This window comes from Anabrus simplex, chromosome 10 (genome assembly GCF_040414725.1).
Source record: "Anabrus simplex isolate iqAnaSimp1 chromosome 10, ASM4041472v1, whole genome shotgun sequence".
Taxonomy (NCBI): Eukaryota; Metazoa; Arthropoda; class Insecta; order Orthoptera; family Tettigoniidae; genus Anabrus; species Anabrus simplex.
In genome coordinates, this window is record NC_090274.1 from 40,064,080 (window position 1) to 40,084,622 (window position 20,543).

Below are 20,543 nucleotides of genomic sequence, written 5' to 3' on the forward strand. Positions count from 1 at the left end.
AATACCTTAGAACAAATGTAATTGCTGCGAACACTGAACCTATATCAGGCAGTAAGAAATAAGAAGCTTGGAAGGTGTTCAACAGTCAGGTATCAAGCACTGATTCAGGTGGAGATTGTCGAATGCAGAATAAACATAATAAATAGGCCTACAATACAAGTAATTTACTGATACAAATATCCAGTAATATTATATGAAAATACACTGAGTAAGTTTTGATTGAAATACCTCTCTAAGGTTAATCATTGGCCTAAAGTGAATACCTGCAAGTCTTTTTAATAACAGTGGAGAAGTCAAAATCAAAAACCACGTACAGAGCTCAATGAGCGGTAAGTTATAATGCCACTTCCGACCTAGTGCCAGTCAATTTCAATCAATCAGTCACCACTGATCTGCACTTAGGACAGAAGATGTAGTTTCAGGGATAGGCCTAGTATTTTCTTCAATAATTGCAAAGAATTTGGAAATTTATTGAACATCTCCCTTGGTAAATTATTCCAATCCCTAACTCCCTTCTTAAAAAAAAACAAATATTTGCCCCACTTTTCATCAACTTTATCACTGTACTGTGATCTTACCTACTTTTAAAATACCACTGAAACGTATTCGTCTACCAATGTCATTCCACACCACCTATCCACCGACAGCTCGGAATATACCACTTAGTCCAGCAACTTGTCTCCTTTCACCCAAGTCTTCCCAGCCCAAACCCGACAAAATTTTTGTAACGCTACTCTTTTGTCAGAAATCACCCACAACAAATCGTGCTTCTGTCTTTTGAACTTTTCCAATTCTCAAACCAAGTAATCCCAGTGAGGGTCTCATACACAGGAACTGTACTTAAGTTGGGGTCTTATCAGAGACTTATGTGCCCCCCCCTGCATCCGTACTACAAACCCTAAATACCCTCATAACTATGTAAAGAGAGATCACCTCACTACAATAAAATGAAGTAAAATAAATTAAGAACATACCAGGTACAAAGCCATCCTTCGTTCCAGCATGAACAATAACCAGTCTTCCTCCCTCAGACACAGGTCGACGAATTACTCCTTGAACATCATGTCCAGATTTGTGTGGTTTATTCCAGGAGTATGTGGGTGACCCTGAAAGACAAATGCACAATTGAAACCAAAGACACCTGATGAAGATAAATTATTCCAAGATTTTTTAAATATAAAATGTAATATATAACATATATATTCACCATTCATAAAAATCCAAGTCTCATCCAAGAAAACATCAGGTTTTGGTTTCTCACTGTCCTTATTACGCATGTATTCCCTCAGAAAACAGGATCTCTTAAAACAAATGTCTTCATTTTCTCTAACATACGCATAGGGATCACCTTTACTCCACACAAACCCCATGGCCTTCAAAATTCTTCTTAATGATGTTTCGGAGCCCTTGTACAAATAAGTGTCATAATTTGCTTTCATGTGGTCGAAAACCTTTCTTACAGTTACGACTTCTCCTGTGGGAAGAAAAAAGAGAGTTACAAGGGACTCAAAAGAGCTGTATGACAATACATGCACAAAACATTTCTGGGAGCTTATCTCACCTGCGTGCCAATTTCTATAAATAATGTTGCAATAGATTCCTTATGAAGTCACCTTACCTTTATGTAATTTATCATAAATAAACCTTGCTATCGCTTCCTTAGAAAAACTGTCTATGCCGGTCACTGGATGTTCACGCTTTCGGCGTTTACCTGGTGTAGAAAATTCAACTCCCTTCTTGAAATTTCCTATTACTTTTCGGACTAAACCGAAACTACACTGTAAGAATACACACACAGAAATATATTACATACACATATACCATAAGTCAACATGAATACACAAAGGTTAAGTCTACGAACCGTATCGAAGTCGACACAAGACATGGTACCGGTATAGGCCTAGGCCTACATGATCAGGTTAGGTTAGGTTAGGTTCAGAATGAAATACTGCTCCTTTTCAACTGATTGTCATTATGCCAGAAACTTATCATAGAAACAAGATAAAAACGAACACTTACCCCAGTTAATAATGAAACTCTTGCCATTAGCTTCGTATCACTACGACTGATACCTTCTTCGTCGTCTTCCTGTTTCAATTGCTCGTAGCAATGTACAAGCATTTCTTGACCTGAAGCTTGTAAAGGACGTAACCTTGGTTTCCTTTTCGGAGGAGTTTTTGCAGATTTTTCTTCCTTCTTAGACATCCCAATCGAATTCTGTTCGTATAAGTATGGGACGAAATAGGAACGTAATTAATAAAATGATGTGCTCATCATTTCACACAAACTATGTTATTAAATGCATTATCCGAACATGCCACAATTCTACTTACCTGGTATTAGCCAAATAGATTTACAATCCCACAGAAAAAGAAAATATGCTTTAAATATTCTCGCAAATGTATCGCTAGTGACTTTAGAGGCAATGCGGTGGCAACACACAATTCACGCTAGAACAGTGACTGAACGTTGCCAACGTGCCAGATTAACGGTAACAGTAAGACGTCGTATCGGCAAGTAGGGTCCCTAAACTGTATGGTTACCGACACTGAAAAAGACCCAACAGCAAGAAAAGTCACTATAAACCAATACCTTAATATTACAGGGGAGAAAGGGTAAGGTTGCACCCTTAGTGTACGTCCTTACACGGAGAGGACTATAAAATTGCATTAAAGACGGTCTGATTATCAAGTCTGATCTCTCGTGGGGTACCAAGGTGATGGTACTGCAACGGTTGCCCTACGGCCCTAGGCACAAAGTTATACAGGGATCGAATATGTGCAAATTTCTTAATTTTATCACTACATAGAGAGAATCTGATGCTTGAAATAACAATATTATTGCAGTAGACTTAAGAAAATTAAAACAGAACTTACATGGTGTAAGGAATTTTGCAATTTACAAATGTTTGAAGCATTACCATGTTTGGTATCATTATCATGAATTTTACATGTGTTCAGCAGTTATGTACCAGAAATATTTCATTCAAAAAGCATTGCGTGCAGTGTTGCCATGTAGCTAAACGACACTGTACCCCAAATACAATTTTACCTTGTGAAAAATTTGGATAGTAAGGAAAAAATGATTTTTATTATAATATGTTGTTAAGCATAGAAGCCTCTGTGGCTCAGGCGGCAGCGCATCGGCCTCTCACTGCTGGGTTCTGTGGTTCGAATCCCGGTCACTCCATGCGAGATTTGTGCTGGGCAAAGCAGAGGCGGGACAGGTTTTTCTCCGGGCACTCTCCAATCTCATTTCACTTCATTAATCATTCATTAATAATTTCCCCAGAGGAGTGCGACATGCCTCGGCAGCCGGCATAATTTCCATCCTCGCCGCTAGAAGGGGGCTTCATTCATTCCATTCCTGACCTGGTCAAATGACCGGAAACACGCTGTGGATTTTCATTTTCATGGTAAGCATAAAATTCTGGAAATGTATAGGAACTGCAGAAAACAGATAAGAGAACTGAGTATCAGAACTGGATAAAAACCCTGTTACCAAGAGATGAAAGGAAAAAATGGAGAGGCAGAATGGACTAGACTAAGGGACACATTGGTTAAGGAAGCAACTGAAGTTTGTGGAAAGACAAGTATGAAAACAAGGGAGAAGGAAACACCTTGGTGGAATGAAAGAGTAAGAGCAGCAATCAGGGAAAGAAATCTCTTGCGGAAAGAAGGGATCGGGAGAAAAATAAACAGGATCTTACTAGAGACAAGACAAAGATCAGAAACCTCGAACTATTATACTGAAACAAGAAACTGAATATTAAAAGAACAGTTACAGAAGAAAAGACCAAGGCATTGGAATATATTCACTCAGAAACCGAAGGAAGACAGCAGAGGCAATAAGAAACTACTGTAAAGTGTTACCAGAGGTAAAAGGAAACCAATGAATACCATAAAGGCACTTGAAGATGAGAATGGAAATCTGGTTAGGACAGAAAGTGACACAAGAGAAGTCCTGAAGAACCATTTCGACCACCTACTGAATGGATCAGTTCAACAACAATATACAGAACTGAAAATCCAAGCCTACAATAAGGAACCTCCCATCACCTGGTCAGAAACTGAGACAGCCTTAAAATCTATGCCTAAAGGGAAATCTTCAGGTACAGATGAAGTGAATGCAGACATGATAAAGGCAGCAGGCATCCATTATATACGATGGCTGCACAGAGTACTAAATGCCGTACAGACAGACAACAAAATACCTGCAGATTGGAGCAAGGGCGTTATAATTCCCCTGTTTAAGAAAGACAGAAGACAGAAACCCACAACTATAGAGGAATAACACTGATGACTCGTGAGCTAAAAAATTTAGAGAAGATCATACGAGGATTGGGCAAAAGTCATGGCAACTATTTTTTTTCTCTTGTAGATATGTGAACGGATCACAAACGTATATGTGTCGTGTGGAAGTTCTGCAGGCATAGTGTGTATGCAGAACAACAGATGGCTCTGTGACAGCTGGTAGTAGTGCAGCGAGGGCTGTGAAATCAGTCAGTTCGTGAGTGTTGTGCGAGATGGAAGTAACCCGTGTTGAGCAGCGCGCTTACATCAAAATAGCCGTTCTCCGAGGGAGAAATGCAATGGAATGTCACAGTGAATTAGTGGGAGGCCCTTGGGAATAATGCCCTACCATACCGTACAGTAGCATGGTGGGTAGGAAAGTTTCAGCAAGGACATGTGTCAACCAGTGATGAGCAACGTTCGGGACGACCTGTCAGTGTGCAGACCGACGTGGTACGTGCCGTCATCGAGCAGCTCCTGGTTGAAGACAGACGATGGACTCTACTGGAGTTAGAGAGGGCAAATGGCATCAAGAAACGCACTGTCCACAAAATATTGCGTAATGAACTGCAACTGCGCAAAATCGCATCGCGGTGGGTACCGCATGCACTGATGGAAGTTTAAAGGTGGGTGCGCTATGCAATATGCTCCAACCACCTTGCACGCTGGCAACAGGACGGCGATCAATTCTTGTCACGAATAATCGCCATCGATGAATTTTGGGCCAGGGGATACGAACCAGAACTGAAACATCAGTCCGCGGAGTGGCAACATGCTGGGTCACCAAGGAGGCAGAAAGTCCGTCAGAATCCTTCCCCAGTGAAATTGATGGTGATCATTGCGTATGACGTCAGGGGTGTAATTGTTTGCCACTTTGTTCCACATGGCAGAACAGTGACCGCACATTACTACAGGGACTTCCTTGTGCGATGGTATGACCTGGCATTCGGGAGAAACGTCCGGATCTTGTGGACAGCGCAGTAATCCTGCACGATAATGCAAAACCACATAAAGCAGAGTGTGTAGGGCAGCTACTGCGACGTTGGGGATGGGAAGAATTGGAGCACCCACCTTACTCTCCCGACATTCGCCCTGTGACTTTGATCTCATTCGAAAGATTAAGGAATCACTACGTGGTAGGCGGTCTGCAACACGAGAGGACATTTCTAATGCTGTGCGCCAGCAGGTGACCCGGTTCACACATGGTGCGGCAAATGCTGAGGCAGATGATATTCAGCGCCTCCCACATCGTTGGCAGCGTGTGATGTAAGTAGCAGGGGACTACTTTGAGGGTCTTCAGGCCCAGGTTTGTCATGTCAACTTTATGTGTACTGTGTTGTCATTCTTTTACACCGGGAAGGTCATATTGCCCTGTATACTACCATAATAAATTAGTGTGTTACGATAATCCAGTGCTATTCATTGTCCACACATGTAGTTAACACCTTGTCCTTTCGTCTGTATATGTCACATTTTCCAACTGGACTGGTATCTTCAAGAAAAAAATAGTTGCCGTGACTTTTGCCCCAACCCTCATAGAAAAAAGATTGAGAACTATCATTGAACTACAGTTAGAGAAGGAGCAATATGGATTCAGAAGTAACAGATCAACAATGGATTTAATTTTTAGCACCCGCATGCTGATGGAAAAGTATTGGGAGAAAGGCAAGAACCTGGTCATTGTATTCCTGGATATAGAAAAGGCCTATGATAGTGTTATAAGAGATAAGATCTGGGAGTGCCTGAGGGAAAGAAATGTGCCTGAAGGACTGGGAAGGTAAATTCAGATGTACAAAGACTGTACTAGCTGTGTACTAATTAGGGAAGGTCGATCATCATGGTTTGAGACCAAGAATACAATGAAGAACGTCAAGGAAAAGTTAGGTGAACTGAATGCAGTGGCCTTTGCTGATGATATCATGATTTGGGGTGAAACAGAAGAGGAAGTACAGACCAGACTCAACGTATGGAAATCCCAGTTCCAGAAATATAATCTCAACCTCAGCAAGACCAAGACAGTGGTGATGGCAGTCAACAGAGAAGGGCATCCAGCAAGTGTAAAACTAGGAGACCACCAGCTAGAGTGTGTGGATAGTTTTCCTTACCTTGGAAGTGTAATCTCCAGTGATAATTTGGTCAGAAAGGAAATTACAAACAGAGTGCATAAGGATCAGAATTCTACCAACAAGTAAGAACACTTCTATGGGATGACATGATTCCAAAACCGGCCAAACTGATGATGTTTAACAGCTATTTCATACCAGTATTGACCTATGGTATTGAAGCATGCACTCTCGCAAAAAGAGATTCATCAAGACTGCAAGCATCAGAGATGAAATTTCTTAGATCCACCATCCAGAAGACCACAAGATGGACAAATTAAGAAATGAGGAGGTGAGGAAAGAAGCGGAATAAAGACATCCCTAGAATATGGATCATATATTTTTCAAATTAAATTTTAATTATCAAACTATAATGTGAGGATTTTTTTATTTAGTGTATGGCTTAACAGACAATATCAGTAATATGTGTACATATTTACATCTGAGAAACAAAGTAATTTGTGCTTCACAATTGAATATCAAGGTTTTCAATCCAACGTACAGCATCTGGAGATACCAGCAGGAAGTGATAGGCTCGAATCTACATTCCCTGACGAAATGACGAATAGTCTGGTGTGGAGCTCCGCAGTCACAGTCTGGATTAGGTAGCTTTTTCCGCTTATGGAGAGCGGCTTCCTGGGTGGTGCTAACTGAGCAACAGCGAAAACAGGCAGCCAGACTATCCACTGGATCTCCTGGCAATGACATATTTTCGATGAAATAATATAATGTGAGGAGATTCGATGGCATCCAGGGCCTCTTTTCGTGAATATCTTGCCTTGTATGAATCAGGAGATGGAGTATACAATATTTCTCTTCATTGCGCATGAAATGTCCAAAATATTCTAGTTTCTACTTCTTCAAAAATTTTCATCAGCTCTTTATTGTGAATTGTTCACTGTAGGACTACGATGTTGGTTACGTGGTCCATCCAAATTATTCTTAGCAGCCTTTTATAGATCCACATTTTGGATGCACCCATACTCTCTGTTGCTAGCTTTTTATATTCATACATCTACTCGTAATACTTGACGATGTGCAGTTTTTTTTCAATAGTTTCAAATCTAGAGCACAACAAGGGTCTCATTTGTGAATTTCTATTTGGGCTTTGATTTCTGTATTTGGTGTCCCACTGCAAACCTAGAATGGATCAGCACATTAGATATGAGGCTCCTGATCATGTGATAATATAAATACTTGTATATAATATTGCCATGCAATAAATGAACCACCATAACAGTTCATTGATGTAGCATAGTTGTAACAGTTGCACAAATATTATTAACATTAATAAAACAAATCTTTTGTTTTATGAAAGCTCGGTGAAGCCCACGAGAAGACTCGCGAATCGTCGGATTGTCTACGTCACCTCACATCACAAGCTGTAGTGTTACAGAAGAAGATGAACGAGATCTATACAGGCAAGCCTGGTGCATCACTTCCACCCATCCAGATCCAGCCACCTTCAATGGGCAGTGTGTTAGACATGCTGAATGTTATCAACGGTATCCTATTCGTTCAGATCAGGTGAGCAGTTTGTACACTTTGGACTGTCCTAAAGTAGGACTGTATAGTTAACCCTTATACACTCAGTCTATCTGCAAAGGTCTACTTAAAGGATGTATCACTGTCACTATCGCCAGCTCGCAAAGAGGTTACTAAATTTTTTAACATATTTCACTACTACACCTTTGTTTTTCTACACTTCATGTATTAATGTTTGTGTATGGCACACAACTTCCCTCCAGTTATCAGTCAGTGCTAACATTCGTTACAGCTTCTTTTTTTATTTTTATTTTATTTTTTATTTGCTTTACGTCTCACTAACAACACAGATAGGTCTCATGGAGACAATGGGACAGGAAAGGCCTAGGAATGCGAAGGAAGTGGCCGAGGCCTTAATTAAGGTACAGCCCCAGCATTTGCTTGGTGTGAAAATGAGAAACCACGGAAAACCATCTTCAGGGCTGCCGACTGTGGGGTTCGAACCCACTTACAGCCTCAGCTAACAGGTTTTCTACTTGAAAACTGCTTATATTTTGTGGCAACATAACCCATACACGCCAAGCGAGACAGCTTAACTACATGGTGAATGTACACAGTAGAGTTGGCAGTTGGATTTTGAGATAGATACATAGATAGTCTTTATTGGCGTAGTTAAGGTCATTAGGCCTTCTCTTACACTAAACCAGTTATTATGCATTTGAATCATAATTGACACTACCGTTATTAATACTTAGGGACCTGAAATATTAGCATCTATTTGTTTCAAAATTAGCATGTATTTTTTTCCAAAATTAGCATAGATTTACAAAGTTAAAATAATTGCATGGTATTATTTTTAACGATTCCATGTTTATGAAGTGCAATTATTGTCCTTGGTACACACAATACAAATTCATTGTTCAAACGAAAGCATTGTCAGTACTTTGGCATTGCTTTTTTCAAATTACACTGTCTGTCTGTAACCACTGTGTTGTAATGAGACAATACGCGCTCGCTATCTACATTGTTCGTTGGGGTCCACAACAACTCAAGACAGTATTTAGCAAATATGCTGAACTCTGTCTGAACTGCTGTTTATGCAAGCATGACATCACATTTTTCACTTTCTTTCATCTGGGTTTGAATTGCATGTCTCAGAGAACAGTAACCAGACCAGATATCGTTTTGTGAGAGGTCTGTTACTCCAAACAATTTCTCAAGCTCATCTAATTTATCATTGTTATTCAAAATTATATTTTTTGAATACAAAGCCTGAGAAATTGACACAAAATGCTTATGGTTGGGGTCTTTAGCTTTCACTTTGAAAAATGAGCCCCTTTGACAGATGTGTCTCTACATGCAGCCTGCTGTGGAGGAGTGAGCTTAATCAAAGCATCATTAGTTGCAGAAAAATTCCCCTCACAAATTAAGGTAAAACTGGCATCAAGGTTATGCACTTTGGGGTAAAGGAGATGAGAGGTAGGATACAGAGATAGGATACAGAGACCCTTCAAGTTCAGTAAGGAGGTCAACCAATCCATCTGCATGATCTGTGACAAAAACCATGTAGGAGTGAAGCCTATTCACTTCTCGGTCACTCAGATCAGTCAGGTACTTAATACTACAGTTGTTGATGTCTTTCATGTCAGACATCTTGAAAAATGTAACATGATCAGTATGAAGTAAGCACTCAGATAGAAGGCAGCCTGAAACCAGCTATTCCATCGGGTTATGACAGGTGCAGGAAAAAGCTTTGTTTCTTTTGAAGCACCATACTTTGATGTTAAGAATTGTAAATAATTATATTTTCGCTTTCTTGTGTTCAAAAATACAGACTTTACCATCGCAACCACATGATTTTAGTCTGTCATCACTGTGACCCAACTATTGCCAACCAAGCTGATGTTATGTGCCCAACACTGTACATCCATTAAATGATCCCCTATGACCACACTTAATGTTTCATAACACCGGGTCATGTACGGGGCACTGTCACTAACAACCACTTTAACTGCATTATATGGTTCACTATAACTGCGCAGAGCTTCTGAAACAGCACGAGAGCAATTTGTAGCATTTCCTGCATCAAGATAGTTCACAGAAACAACAGGCAGCTCTCTTTTCGATCCGGCTTGGACTTGGAATATGATATGATGATAAAAACACAACGGCCCATTCTATCTGTAGTTTCATCACAGAGTATGTCGATGTTCTTCTCCGCTAGAGCCTCTGCTGTTCTTTTCTGGTGGTCAGATGCAACTTCTAGAAAGGAAGAAAGACCACAAATTATAACAAAATAATTTAAAATTACTGGATCAGTTGGGTTCGGGTAAGATAGTTCGATATGGAAATCGCACTCAAATTTGGTATCCTTCAATTTTACTCGTGGTTTCGATGTTGTAATACTTATAAGCTGTGCCCAATCAATGAAATCGAAACTTACTCGGTAAATATACTTCACGTAGAGTTCTCACACATGGCAGCTCTTCATTTGAAAACTCAGTTATCCAGGCTCTTAGTTCTTTGCTTTCCAGCTTTTCCAGAGGTATATATGCTTTGGCAAACACTTCAACTGTGCGTTTCGAGAAGTCATCTCTGGATTCGTTGTTTACAACTATCTAACTGTGTAAGCACAGAAGATTGCTTTCTTTGAGACGTACTAGCAGCAGGGGTTGAACTTTTGTTATCGTGTCGCTTACTCGCGTGTTTTTCAGATTTAACATGTTTCACAGTGCTTTTTATTTTTCCCTCTACCCAACTCGGCAATTACAATACTTGCTAAACACTGTCGCTGAATCTATGGCATATAAACCATCCTTTGCATATTGCTGAGCCCTTTCGTGCACAGTTTTTGTCGTGCGCCCCATAACCTAAACGATCGCTCGACTATTTACTCTTCACTAGTTTCAATTTTGAACAACAGGAAAACAACGCTGCGTCCATCTCGTTATTTCCATGACACTCGATTTACAGTTCGATAATAATCGATACAGATCTTATTCCCATTGTAAATATCGATTAAAGTCGGCAAGCAGCAATCGATCAGCTACTTTTCTTCATCGATCGGAACGGTCGAAAGATTTATGCATCATATTTTGAATATTTCTGACGATTTTGCCAAAATATGTTGTTTCCGCCAGTAAAATAACACATTTTTGCAGAATTTGCACCAAAATCACATATTCATACGAATTTTGCATTTTGGGTCACAATTAACATTTTGTTGCACTTCTATTTGTGCGTAAAAATTACTTTATGCCACATTAGGATTATTAAATGTTAAACAATTAATTTAATGAAACCACCTATTCAATACTAGTAAAGTCTTCAGGACTATAACACTGTCATTATATTAAGTTTAAGTTTGTACATGTTTCGCCTGTCATTGCAGGCATCATCAGCCATGAATTCTAACTCCAAGTCAGAGCTCTGAGTGGATGCTTTACCAGGATTATTCATAAATCATTATTTTTTATATAACAGTTTGCACTGAAGTACAAGAACATTAGGTCCTATTGGAGTGAACAAGCCGTTCATGTCTTAAAGTTCTAATGTGATGTCCAACTCTAAGTGCACATCCAATGGAAATAATACTAACTGTCAACTCTCATAATGCCGGTAATGAGAACGGCATGATATAAGCGAGATTTAAAACACCTGTACATTTTTACAGCCTATTACCATAGGCTTGGATTCAGTACAAGATTCAAAAATTCATATTTATCGCAAATGCAATTTTTTTCAGGTCCCTATTAACCCTTAGCCCTCTTTTTCTTCTGAACACTGCTGCCTCCCCAGCTCCATTTAAGAACCTGCTTGCAGAGGGATAACAGAGAGCACAAACATATTGACAGCATATTTATAAAAATCAGCTAAAGCAAACACAAAATAAATATAATACAAGTACAATACAGTATTCAGGTGCAATATTCAGCATTTTCAAACCTAAAATTATCTCAGAGAGTCACTTTTTGTCTGTAATAGTGCATTGTGTGAAACTTCCCAAAACACTCGCCGGGATAAAATCCAGGCTTTTTCCTGCAGGTATTGCTGAAAAAACACACTCGCATCGTAATTTAGGCTTACTGTTCATTGCCATATTTAGGATTACGCCTAAAAATGCTTCAAATTCAGGAAAAGTAACATCTATCCACGACCCCCTAATAGACTCACATGTGAGGGGCGTAACCTTTTGAATGTTTACACTAGCATACCGGTTAGTCTCGCGCACAGTTTCAGACAATAACTCGTCAGTCGAAGGTAATAATTGGAAAAAGTCAAGTTCATTCGACCATGCGGTTGTTTATAACCTGACGTACCTGTGAATGAGCTTTTGAAATCCAAGTCACTGACGCGGTATTTCCTCCATCCATCAGAAGAGGTACCAGCATTGCCATTCAGCATAATTTTCTCATTATCGGGATTTTTATCACTCAACTCACCAACACAATCTCATTCCGCAGTATCTTTCTCACCATTTAATTGAAAATCACTCCCACTATCGCTGAAATCAACGTCACTTTCACCTAAAAGTCTGGCGATTTCTTTCTCACGCTGCTCGAACGATGCCATGTTGCTGAGCAATGTTTGTTTACAAACTCACATGGTCTGCAAAGAATCTGCACAAAGCCTGATTTCAAAGAGATTATAGCTATACATGTTTTCAAATTTTCGTCGAAGGTTTGCAGTACCTTACTGTACCTGTAATTCATGCACGCGTAACCCGACAAAGGAGTTATATAGGGAAGAATGTCATGTCGGGCATTGCCCGCCGTGTGAGTGCTAAGGTTTAATACTAAATAAAGTACAGTTAAACACGATTCTGAATATTTTGTAACTGAAGTAATGTTCCATCCCAGTGAGACATAGATACTTATAATAATAAAAATAATATTAGTAGTTAGTGATAATTATGTAATAGTGCAATCAATGGAAGACCAGAAATGCACAGTTCACTCATATGCTCTTTTAAATGACACTGTGGTTGTTCTTTCTCTGAATTCATCTGGTAAATGGTTCCATTCTCATGTGGTAAGCACAGAAAATTAGATTGCGCTCTGCCAATTTGGGATTGTGTCTGTGTTTTCGTACACAATCAAAAGATGGTGCCATAATCGTGCAAAACTATGATCTTCAGAGCATAGGTGCCTGAAACTATACATAGTGCCTGTTTCATGATTTTTTGAGCCTTTTTTTTTTTTTTTTTTTTTAGGTGACTTTGGGTTGATTCTTAAGGGCCTAAAAATCACTAATTGTTTTGGTTATGTGTTGTAGCCAACAAGACATCGAGAACTTCAAAGCAGAAATTGAAAAGAGACAGTTGAAGGAGGCGTCCCCTTCCCCTTCCGAAGAAAAGACTGAGAGTCCAGTGAATGGCGACAAGAAAAAGGCTATCAAGTCGAGCTGAACTTGGTATTAACATTTGTACATGCATGCCAGCGAAATAATATTTTGTGTACTGTTGTAGAGAAAGACGTGAAAAGAAGAGGGGAAAAAAAAGTTTGTTGCATGGATTATTTTGTAGGGGTCCAAGCGGTTTCTATGAAGTGCATTGAATATATAAAATAATTAGCAAGCAAGCAAGCCGTTACATCCATAGAACCCAAAACAATGGAAAGAAGCGACCGACGGTTTGGTGGCAGACGACGCACAACTGCCAACAAGAAAGAGAGGGTGAAAAGTTTGTGTGCTGAAAGTAAACCAGATAGTCATTTTCATGCCATGGTATTTTTTCATTCTCTTTTTCCCCTTTCTTTGTTCATATCCAAGCTTCGTTGTTATGTTTGTATGAAGAATGTTTGAAACTTAAAGCGAAAAATTACTTAGCATAGCTGTTAGTAAATATTCTACTAGTTGTGGAGCAGGAAGCAGAAGTGGTCTATTCGGCAGGTACTAGAAAATGAAAAATAAAACTTTGTAATACTGTAAATTTCTGGAGAGGATTTGTACACTATGGAGTATTCAGTGAAAGAGTTTTGAGAGTATGAAACAAGAAAAATACAGTAAGTTGGATAATGTTGCAGAGATATAATTTATTAACAGAACAGATTTTTTTTTTTTTCTTCATGGATGCCTAGTAGTATATGGGTAGCTGTGCTTTCCCCTCATTTTTCATCCTCTGTAGTACCTACAGTAAAACCTGCTTAAAGCGTCCACCAGTCATTCTTCCGAAATAATGGGTGCTAAATTAAGTGTATGAAATGTTGAAATCTGGAAAGAGATCTTGATTAGTTACATTAAAAGTAACATACTGTCATATGCACTGGCTGGGTTTGATTGATGTTAATTACAGTAAAATAACAAGAGCGTGCTTATACTGAACAATGACAGTACGGTACTATGTACACAGAATAGGCTATTTGAAACGTAGATACTATACAGTAACATTTTATCAATTCACGTGATTTAGAACCAGCAGCATGCTTCAAAAAATTCTAGAAATGTATTCAGATGTGAGACTGTATTCTTGCCATAGGCTTACTGCCAATAAAGGTAACAGTGGTACACTCTCTTCAAACATTATACCAAACAAAGCATTTTAAATTCCATTCATTGTTGCTGGTAATTTACAACACTGGTCACTGGTAGGCTGCAGGGAAGAGAGGATGAGAGAAAAGGACAGTATTTATTTATTTCACTGCAAGAAAGAGTAACTATAGTACTGATCGGATGGCCAGATGTGAAAAAAAAGGTCGACTTTATTACCACATGACCGCCTCAGGGATGAGCAAAGTATTTAGAGCAGTTATGACTGGTTGTTTCATTCGGGTCAGTTTGTGAAATGTGTTTGACCGCTGACCACAATTTGAGGTGGCCTGTCAAGGGAGGGAATATTAACACAGGCTTTATGGGAAAATTGATCAACTCCAGAGAAATATGGTTATTTATTGAGGTGACTGCTAAATGAAGATGGCTGTTGAGATGGGTTTCACTGTACTTACAAGATTATTTATTCAAATTATTTTCTTTTGCCATATTTTGCGTAGAAATAGTATGGAGTATGAGATGAAACTTAATTTGTAAACCATTTTGTCTGGAAATCCATTAGTTCATAAATGTAACATAAACTATAAAATATATTTCCTTTTTTTTTTGGCTTTACGTCGCACCGACACAAATAGGTCTCATGGCTAAGATGGGATAGGAAAGGCCTAGGAGTGGAAAGGAAGCGGCCGTGGCCTTAATTAAAGTACAGTGCCAGCATTTGCCTGGTGTGAAAATGGGAAGCCACAGAATACCATCTTCAGAGCTGCCAACGGTGGGCTTTGAACCCACTATCTCCCGGATACAAGCTCACAGCAAAATATATTTCAAGCTTCTCTAGAAGTCAGACGTTGTCTCGGGGCAACCATCCAATTGAGAAAGTATTCAGACACTTCACAGTTTCCAATTAATGAACGAGTGATTGAATTGTTCTTTCCTATCACTCACATCCATTCACCTTAATCCTGTCTTGTGCGTTTTTATTGCGACCACTAAATCACCCAAACGTAATCTTATCACTTTCAAATTACGAGCCGTTAGTGACACTTAAACTATCATCGTCACGCCTTTTACGGTACTTTCTTCTGATCCACTATTTAAAACACTTTCAAACTGACTCTCAGTGTGGTCTTATTCTCTACTTCAAGCGCAGCGAATTGAAAGGCTTGTGAACGAAGGGAATATGGCTGCTAATTCTTAGACTTGAAATAACAAAACATAAACGCAAGGGTAAGACTTCCGCATTCCTTAGCTATTCATACAATGTTAAACATTGGAGGCACTTGTAGGAGTAGCAAAACTACAAGCAGAAATAAAACATTCTGTTTTTGGTGGGCCTGCCTCATCATCCAAGGCAAATGGGTTAAACTCCTTGAATGATACTTTGTTGGTTATAATGGCTAGGGATGGAATATAAATTTTGTTTTTGTTCATAGTACATGATCATATCACATACGTATTTCATACAAACTTGAGCGGAAACTGTTAAGTCTGTTTTATTTATCATAATTTCCTTTAGTATTATATCTTATCAAGGGAAGTATATACAGCCAAAACTTGCTTCCAATTATGTTCAAAGTTATCGTAGGAATGCCCAACATCTGGGTGATTTTCACACGTTTCGTGTGTGGATTAGCGTCCGCTTTCTCAATTAACTTTTAATTTTTCATCATTTGTTAACTGTCTAGCTTTCTTCTTCTCCATAACTGAATGTCCTGCAATCCATTATGTGTAAGTACAGTAGGCCAAATTTATGTACGTTGTTACACAATTCACTGAGGAACATAAAATTAAGCAGCAACACGTCAGCTGTATACATACATACATACAGTAGGCCTAATTTACGGTTACACAATTCACTTACGAACGTAAAATTAAGCACCAACATGTCACACGAGCTACTGTTGCGTGATCTAGACAAACACACGCCCACGTCATAGATTGGCTTGAGCCTGACGCTCCCTGCAGCTGTAAGCCGATATGCTAGGGCTGTGAAAGTTTGTTCTCTATCAAATCCTTACCCAGGCCAGTCGTTGCTAGCGCATCGTGTGCGCAACCTGGCTGGGGACAGTAAATTTTTTATGGTGGGAGTTACGAACGTACTAAAGAGTGAGTATCCAGGTTCCTTTAGCATGTATTTAATAGGATATGAACTGGTACTTCGGAATAATGGCATAATAATCAGGGAAACACGCTAGAGAGGGATGTCTTAACCAGTTTCGACTCTGTTATTAGAAGTGTCAGGTTGGTCAAACAGCTGAACTGGCAGTCTTGTGTTATCTCATTTGTCTCAAATAGTCTGATGTAAGCTTAGGGAAAGTTGGTGCAAATTCTAAAAGAATCTAGTATTATTAGTTTTTAACAATTTGCTAAGTCTAAGTAGGTGTAAAAAATCTGTTGTTCAGTCTTAATGCATGAAGAACACAGGAAATTCCTGTTGTTACTTCTAAAGGCAGAAATGAGAAATTTTATATTGCACGATTTGACAGATTATGCCTTTGAATATAATTTATTTTGTTTCTTCTGTTCTGCAAAAATTATTGTACTTTCCACTGCATAGATAGATAGAAAGGCAAGAGCTACACAGCAAAAATTCAGAAAGGAGACAAAGGGGAGGAGGAGAGGGGAGTGAATACAGTGAGGATGAAGATGGTACGAAAACTTTTTGAATCATGTGATTTGTTTTACATCTGTGTAAGGACTACTACTCCATTCTTGCACTGTTCTCCAGCTGTTTTCTCACAGAAATGAAGATTTATTTGTGTTTAAAGTTCAAATCATTTTTCAAGAATCTCTCAGTGTTTAGTATTAATTTGTAAAATAAATGAAAACTAGGACATTCCAAATCTAATGAAATCTCAGTTTTCTAAAGATTTGCCGGTGAGACCACTATTGTTTCCAGATCTGCAATATTGTTTTTGTCTTTTTTACTTAATGTTGTTATTTTAATATTGGAAGGTTTGCAATGGACACTGATGCTCTTCCAAACTCTTGTTATTTGTTTATTGAACTATTGCAACTGGTTATATTTGCATTAAAATTTAATAACATTTAAGAAAGGAGCCTTGTTAAAGTTGTGCTCATCTAATACGGAATTATACCAAGAAAATCGCTCGAATTATGAAAAAGATTATTTGCATTGCAGCTATTGCTAGACGTATATCGGTATTATGTAATAGCCTATGTTACAAACTGTTGTGAATTTAATTATTTATCAAAATTCAAAGCAATAATAATTGTTGTTGTTTGTTTTTTGTTGAAAGAACTGGAATTTATTTGTTAAATTATTTGTTGGTGATTACTAGACTTTAAGATTTTAGGTAAAAGAAAGAAAAAGGAAGGAGAAAATAAAGCTTAGTGTGACACTAAAGGTTATATCCCTTAAAACTTTCTTTAAAGTACAAGTTTGTGAATATCTGTGCCTAAAATAGTGACTATAGGATCTAAAAATACCTCGTATAATATTCAAGACTAATATTGTATATTGTAGTGAAGTTTGCTGCAGTTAATAGTATCAAACAATATTGTTACTGAGTTATTTCAGGATTTCTGACTTCTTTATCCATATTGCTGATGATCTTGTGTTGGCTACCAGACATAGTATATAGCACGCCAGGGAAATATCTCCTCAGCAGTTCCGTACTGGAGAGAGTGCTAAGTGATATTGGTAGCACAAACTCGCGCTTCTAACAAAACATAATAATTATACATACTCACCACAATCATGACAGGTGCTAGAAGTGTTGCCCTCATCGTTGAAGGCATGGTTCAATCCATTTACTCAAATTGTCGAAACCTCTCACTAATGTTTCTTGCATATCAATTGCACATAATTAATCATATTCAATTTAAGTTCATAGATATATTTTGGATAATTTTCATATATAACAGATTCTGCTGCACCCAGAAGAAATAATCCAGTGCAGTGAAATTGGCGGAATTGTGGTGGCCATAGCCCTTTAGTAAATATTCTCTTCATTTGAGTAAGCAATTACATTTTTGACTAAAGGATCATTGTGGATTAGAGTAGAATTGTGCATGCTTCATCTAAGTACAATACCAAAATACATAGATTTAACATCTTAGAACTCTTATCAGTTGTATCAACCCTTAGATATTTTCTGTGGTATTCCTGCAGAGACATTATCCAGACGTTGGCACAGCCATTTTACTTAATTAACACATTGAGTCCCAGTCCGTTCTTCACCCTCCATTTCCAAATATGAAGGCTTTTTAGAAATATCTCAAATAATTTTCTACTTGATTTTTGCGAAAATACAAAAATTCTGTACTGAAATAAGGAATGAGAAAATCTGGGAAGAAATTGGAGTGGAAAAAAATGAATGATAGAATAGGGAAGAGCCAATTAAGATGGTTTGGGCACATAAAGCGAATGAGTGATGAAAGAATGCCAAAAAAAGGTGATGGAAATGCAAATGCAAGGAAGGAGAGGCCACGGACGACCACGACTGAGATGGAAGGACACAATCCAATGCAGTATTAGAGGAAGAATCCTGGACTGGGACACAGTGTTGGAGGAGAAGTGGTGGAAAGACCGAAGAAAGTGGAGAGGAACCATATTTGCCCCTACCTGGCTACAGCTGGATAATGGGAAATGATGATGATGATGATGATGATGATGATGATGACAGTTGGGCAACCATCCTCTATCATCACAAATCAGAGAGGAAAAAAAGGAAGGGGACCAATCCTAGGTATCGGTAAAAGAAAGGGAAAAAGGTGTGAAAATCAAATCGAACCATAGTTTTGGAATTGCTGTGCGAACACTAAACTACAGTACTATGACTTGCCAGTTGTAGATTTTCATTGCTGGCAGATATTGGAAGCTTGATTCAGAGTAAAAATGTATGTCAATGCGGATGATATGGCAATTGCATCTTTGTCAAATGAAGATCTAAAAGCAGCTTTTGATAGATTAGTGGAATGGGCAGGTAGAAACGATTTACAGCTGAACACAAGTAAAACAGTAGTTTTAACTTTCAGACGAGGAGGGAAAATTGCATTGAAAGACACAGTTTATTATAAGTGTGAGAGATTATCGATGCCCACTTCCTTTCTGTACCTGGGAATGACCCTACAAGTCCCAGGTACCACTTTCACTCTTATGTATAAAAGGCAAGGTCGCTGCTGTGATAATAGCCATGAATGAAATCAATTATCTGATGAGGAGTCTTTCAGTGGTTACAGTGATGAAGCTCTTTAAAGTGAAGATCTCACCAATAATGAGTTACTGACTACAACTGAATCCAACTATTACCAAGAGTAATTTAAGGGAATTAGAGAAGACCAAAACTGTTTATGTAAAGAAAGTTCTTAGCCTATTGAAATTTACTCCCTCATGATTTGTATATGAACTAGTAAGAGAAAGGTTCTTCATAGAGGACCTACGAAAGTGGATGCTACTACATTCTACACCTGCCTTCGACAGTGTTCTACGAGAACATTATTCAAAAAAGAAGGAACCGTCGTGAACGCTATCACCTTCAGGAATATGGAAAGAGTGGTGTCTTTGACCAAATTTTGTGGTGACTAACACAGAGAACTACTTAATGAAAATTTATGTATCCATTTCATGGCCATTGACTGCATTAAATTATATTATTTGGCTTGTGTTTTGCCTTGTTAGTTTGGTAAACAACATTTTGTCTACCCTTACATGCCGTCGTTGCATTTTTCCACTATATGCTTTTCAGTAGCCGTATTTGTCTATTTTTAGATCCTGATTATTCACATCTGAAAGCTTATTTCAGGCACCTAAAAGAATTAAATATTTCCTAAAACTCTGATGTCTAGTAATTTACTGTACATTTTAAAAATTTTGTATACTGTGTACTGTGGTAGTCTCCTTCAACAATTTGTTGAAATATTTTTCTACCAGTTCTTTGTTTTTATTTACTGTAACTATTTGATAACATTTCTTGCATACACCTGTTCATTGTTCTGTGCTACATCTTTTTTAAAGGATTGAAAATGACAATATATATATTTCATAGACATTAAAAGGAAAATTCAAATGTTATGAGTCTTAAGACTGTGAGGTCTTTGTTAGTGTTTTGTGAGAGAAGCCAGAATTTTTTGTGAAGCACTTGAGGGTTAAAAAAAAAATGTATTTGACTGCTACGTAAATGAACAAGTGATGCATATCCAGTTAACTGATACG

At 38.3% G+C, this 20,543-nt stretch overlaps 1 protein-coding gene across 1 annotated transcript in view; it reads left to right on the plus strand.

The window, feature by feature from the left end:
- The window catches only part of clu (clustered mitochondria protein homolog), a 306,829-nt gene extending 290,575 nt beyond the window's left edge, over positions 1 to 16,254 (plus strand). Inside the window, exons 21-22 of the mRNA XM_067154806.2 lie at positions 7,713 to 7,921; positions 13,154 to 16,254. Of these exons, the coding sequence (XP_067010907.2) occupies positions 7,713 to 7,921; positions 13,154 to 13,286 (342 nt within the window). The 3' untranslated portion in view covers positions 13,287 to 16,254. The remainder of the gene's footprint in view (positions 1 to 7,712; positions 7,922 to 13,153) is intronic.
- The last annotated feature ends 4,289 nt before the right edge of the window (positions 16,255 to 20,543 follow it).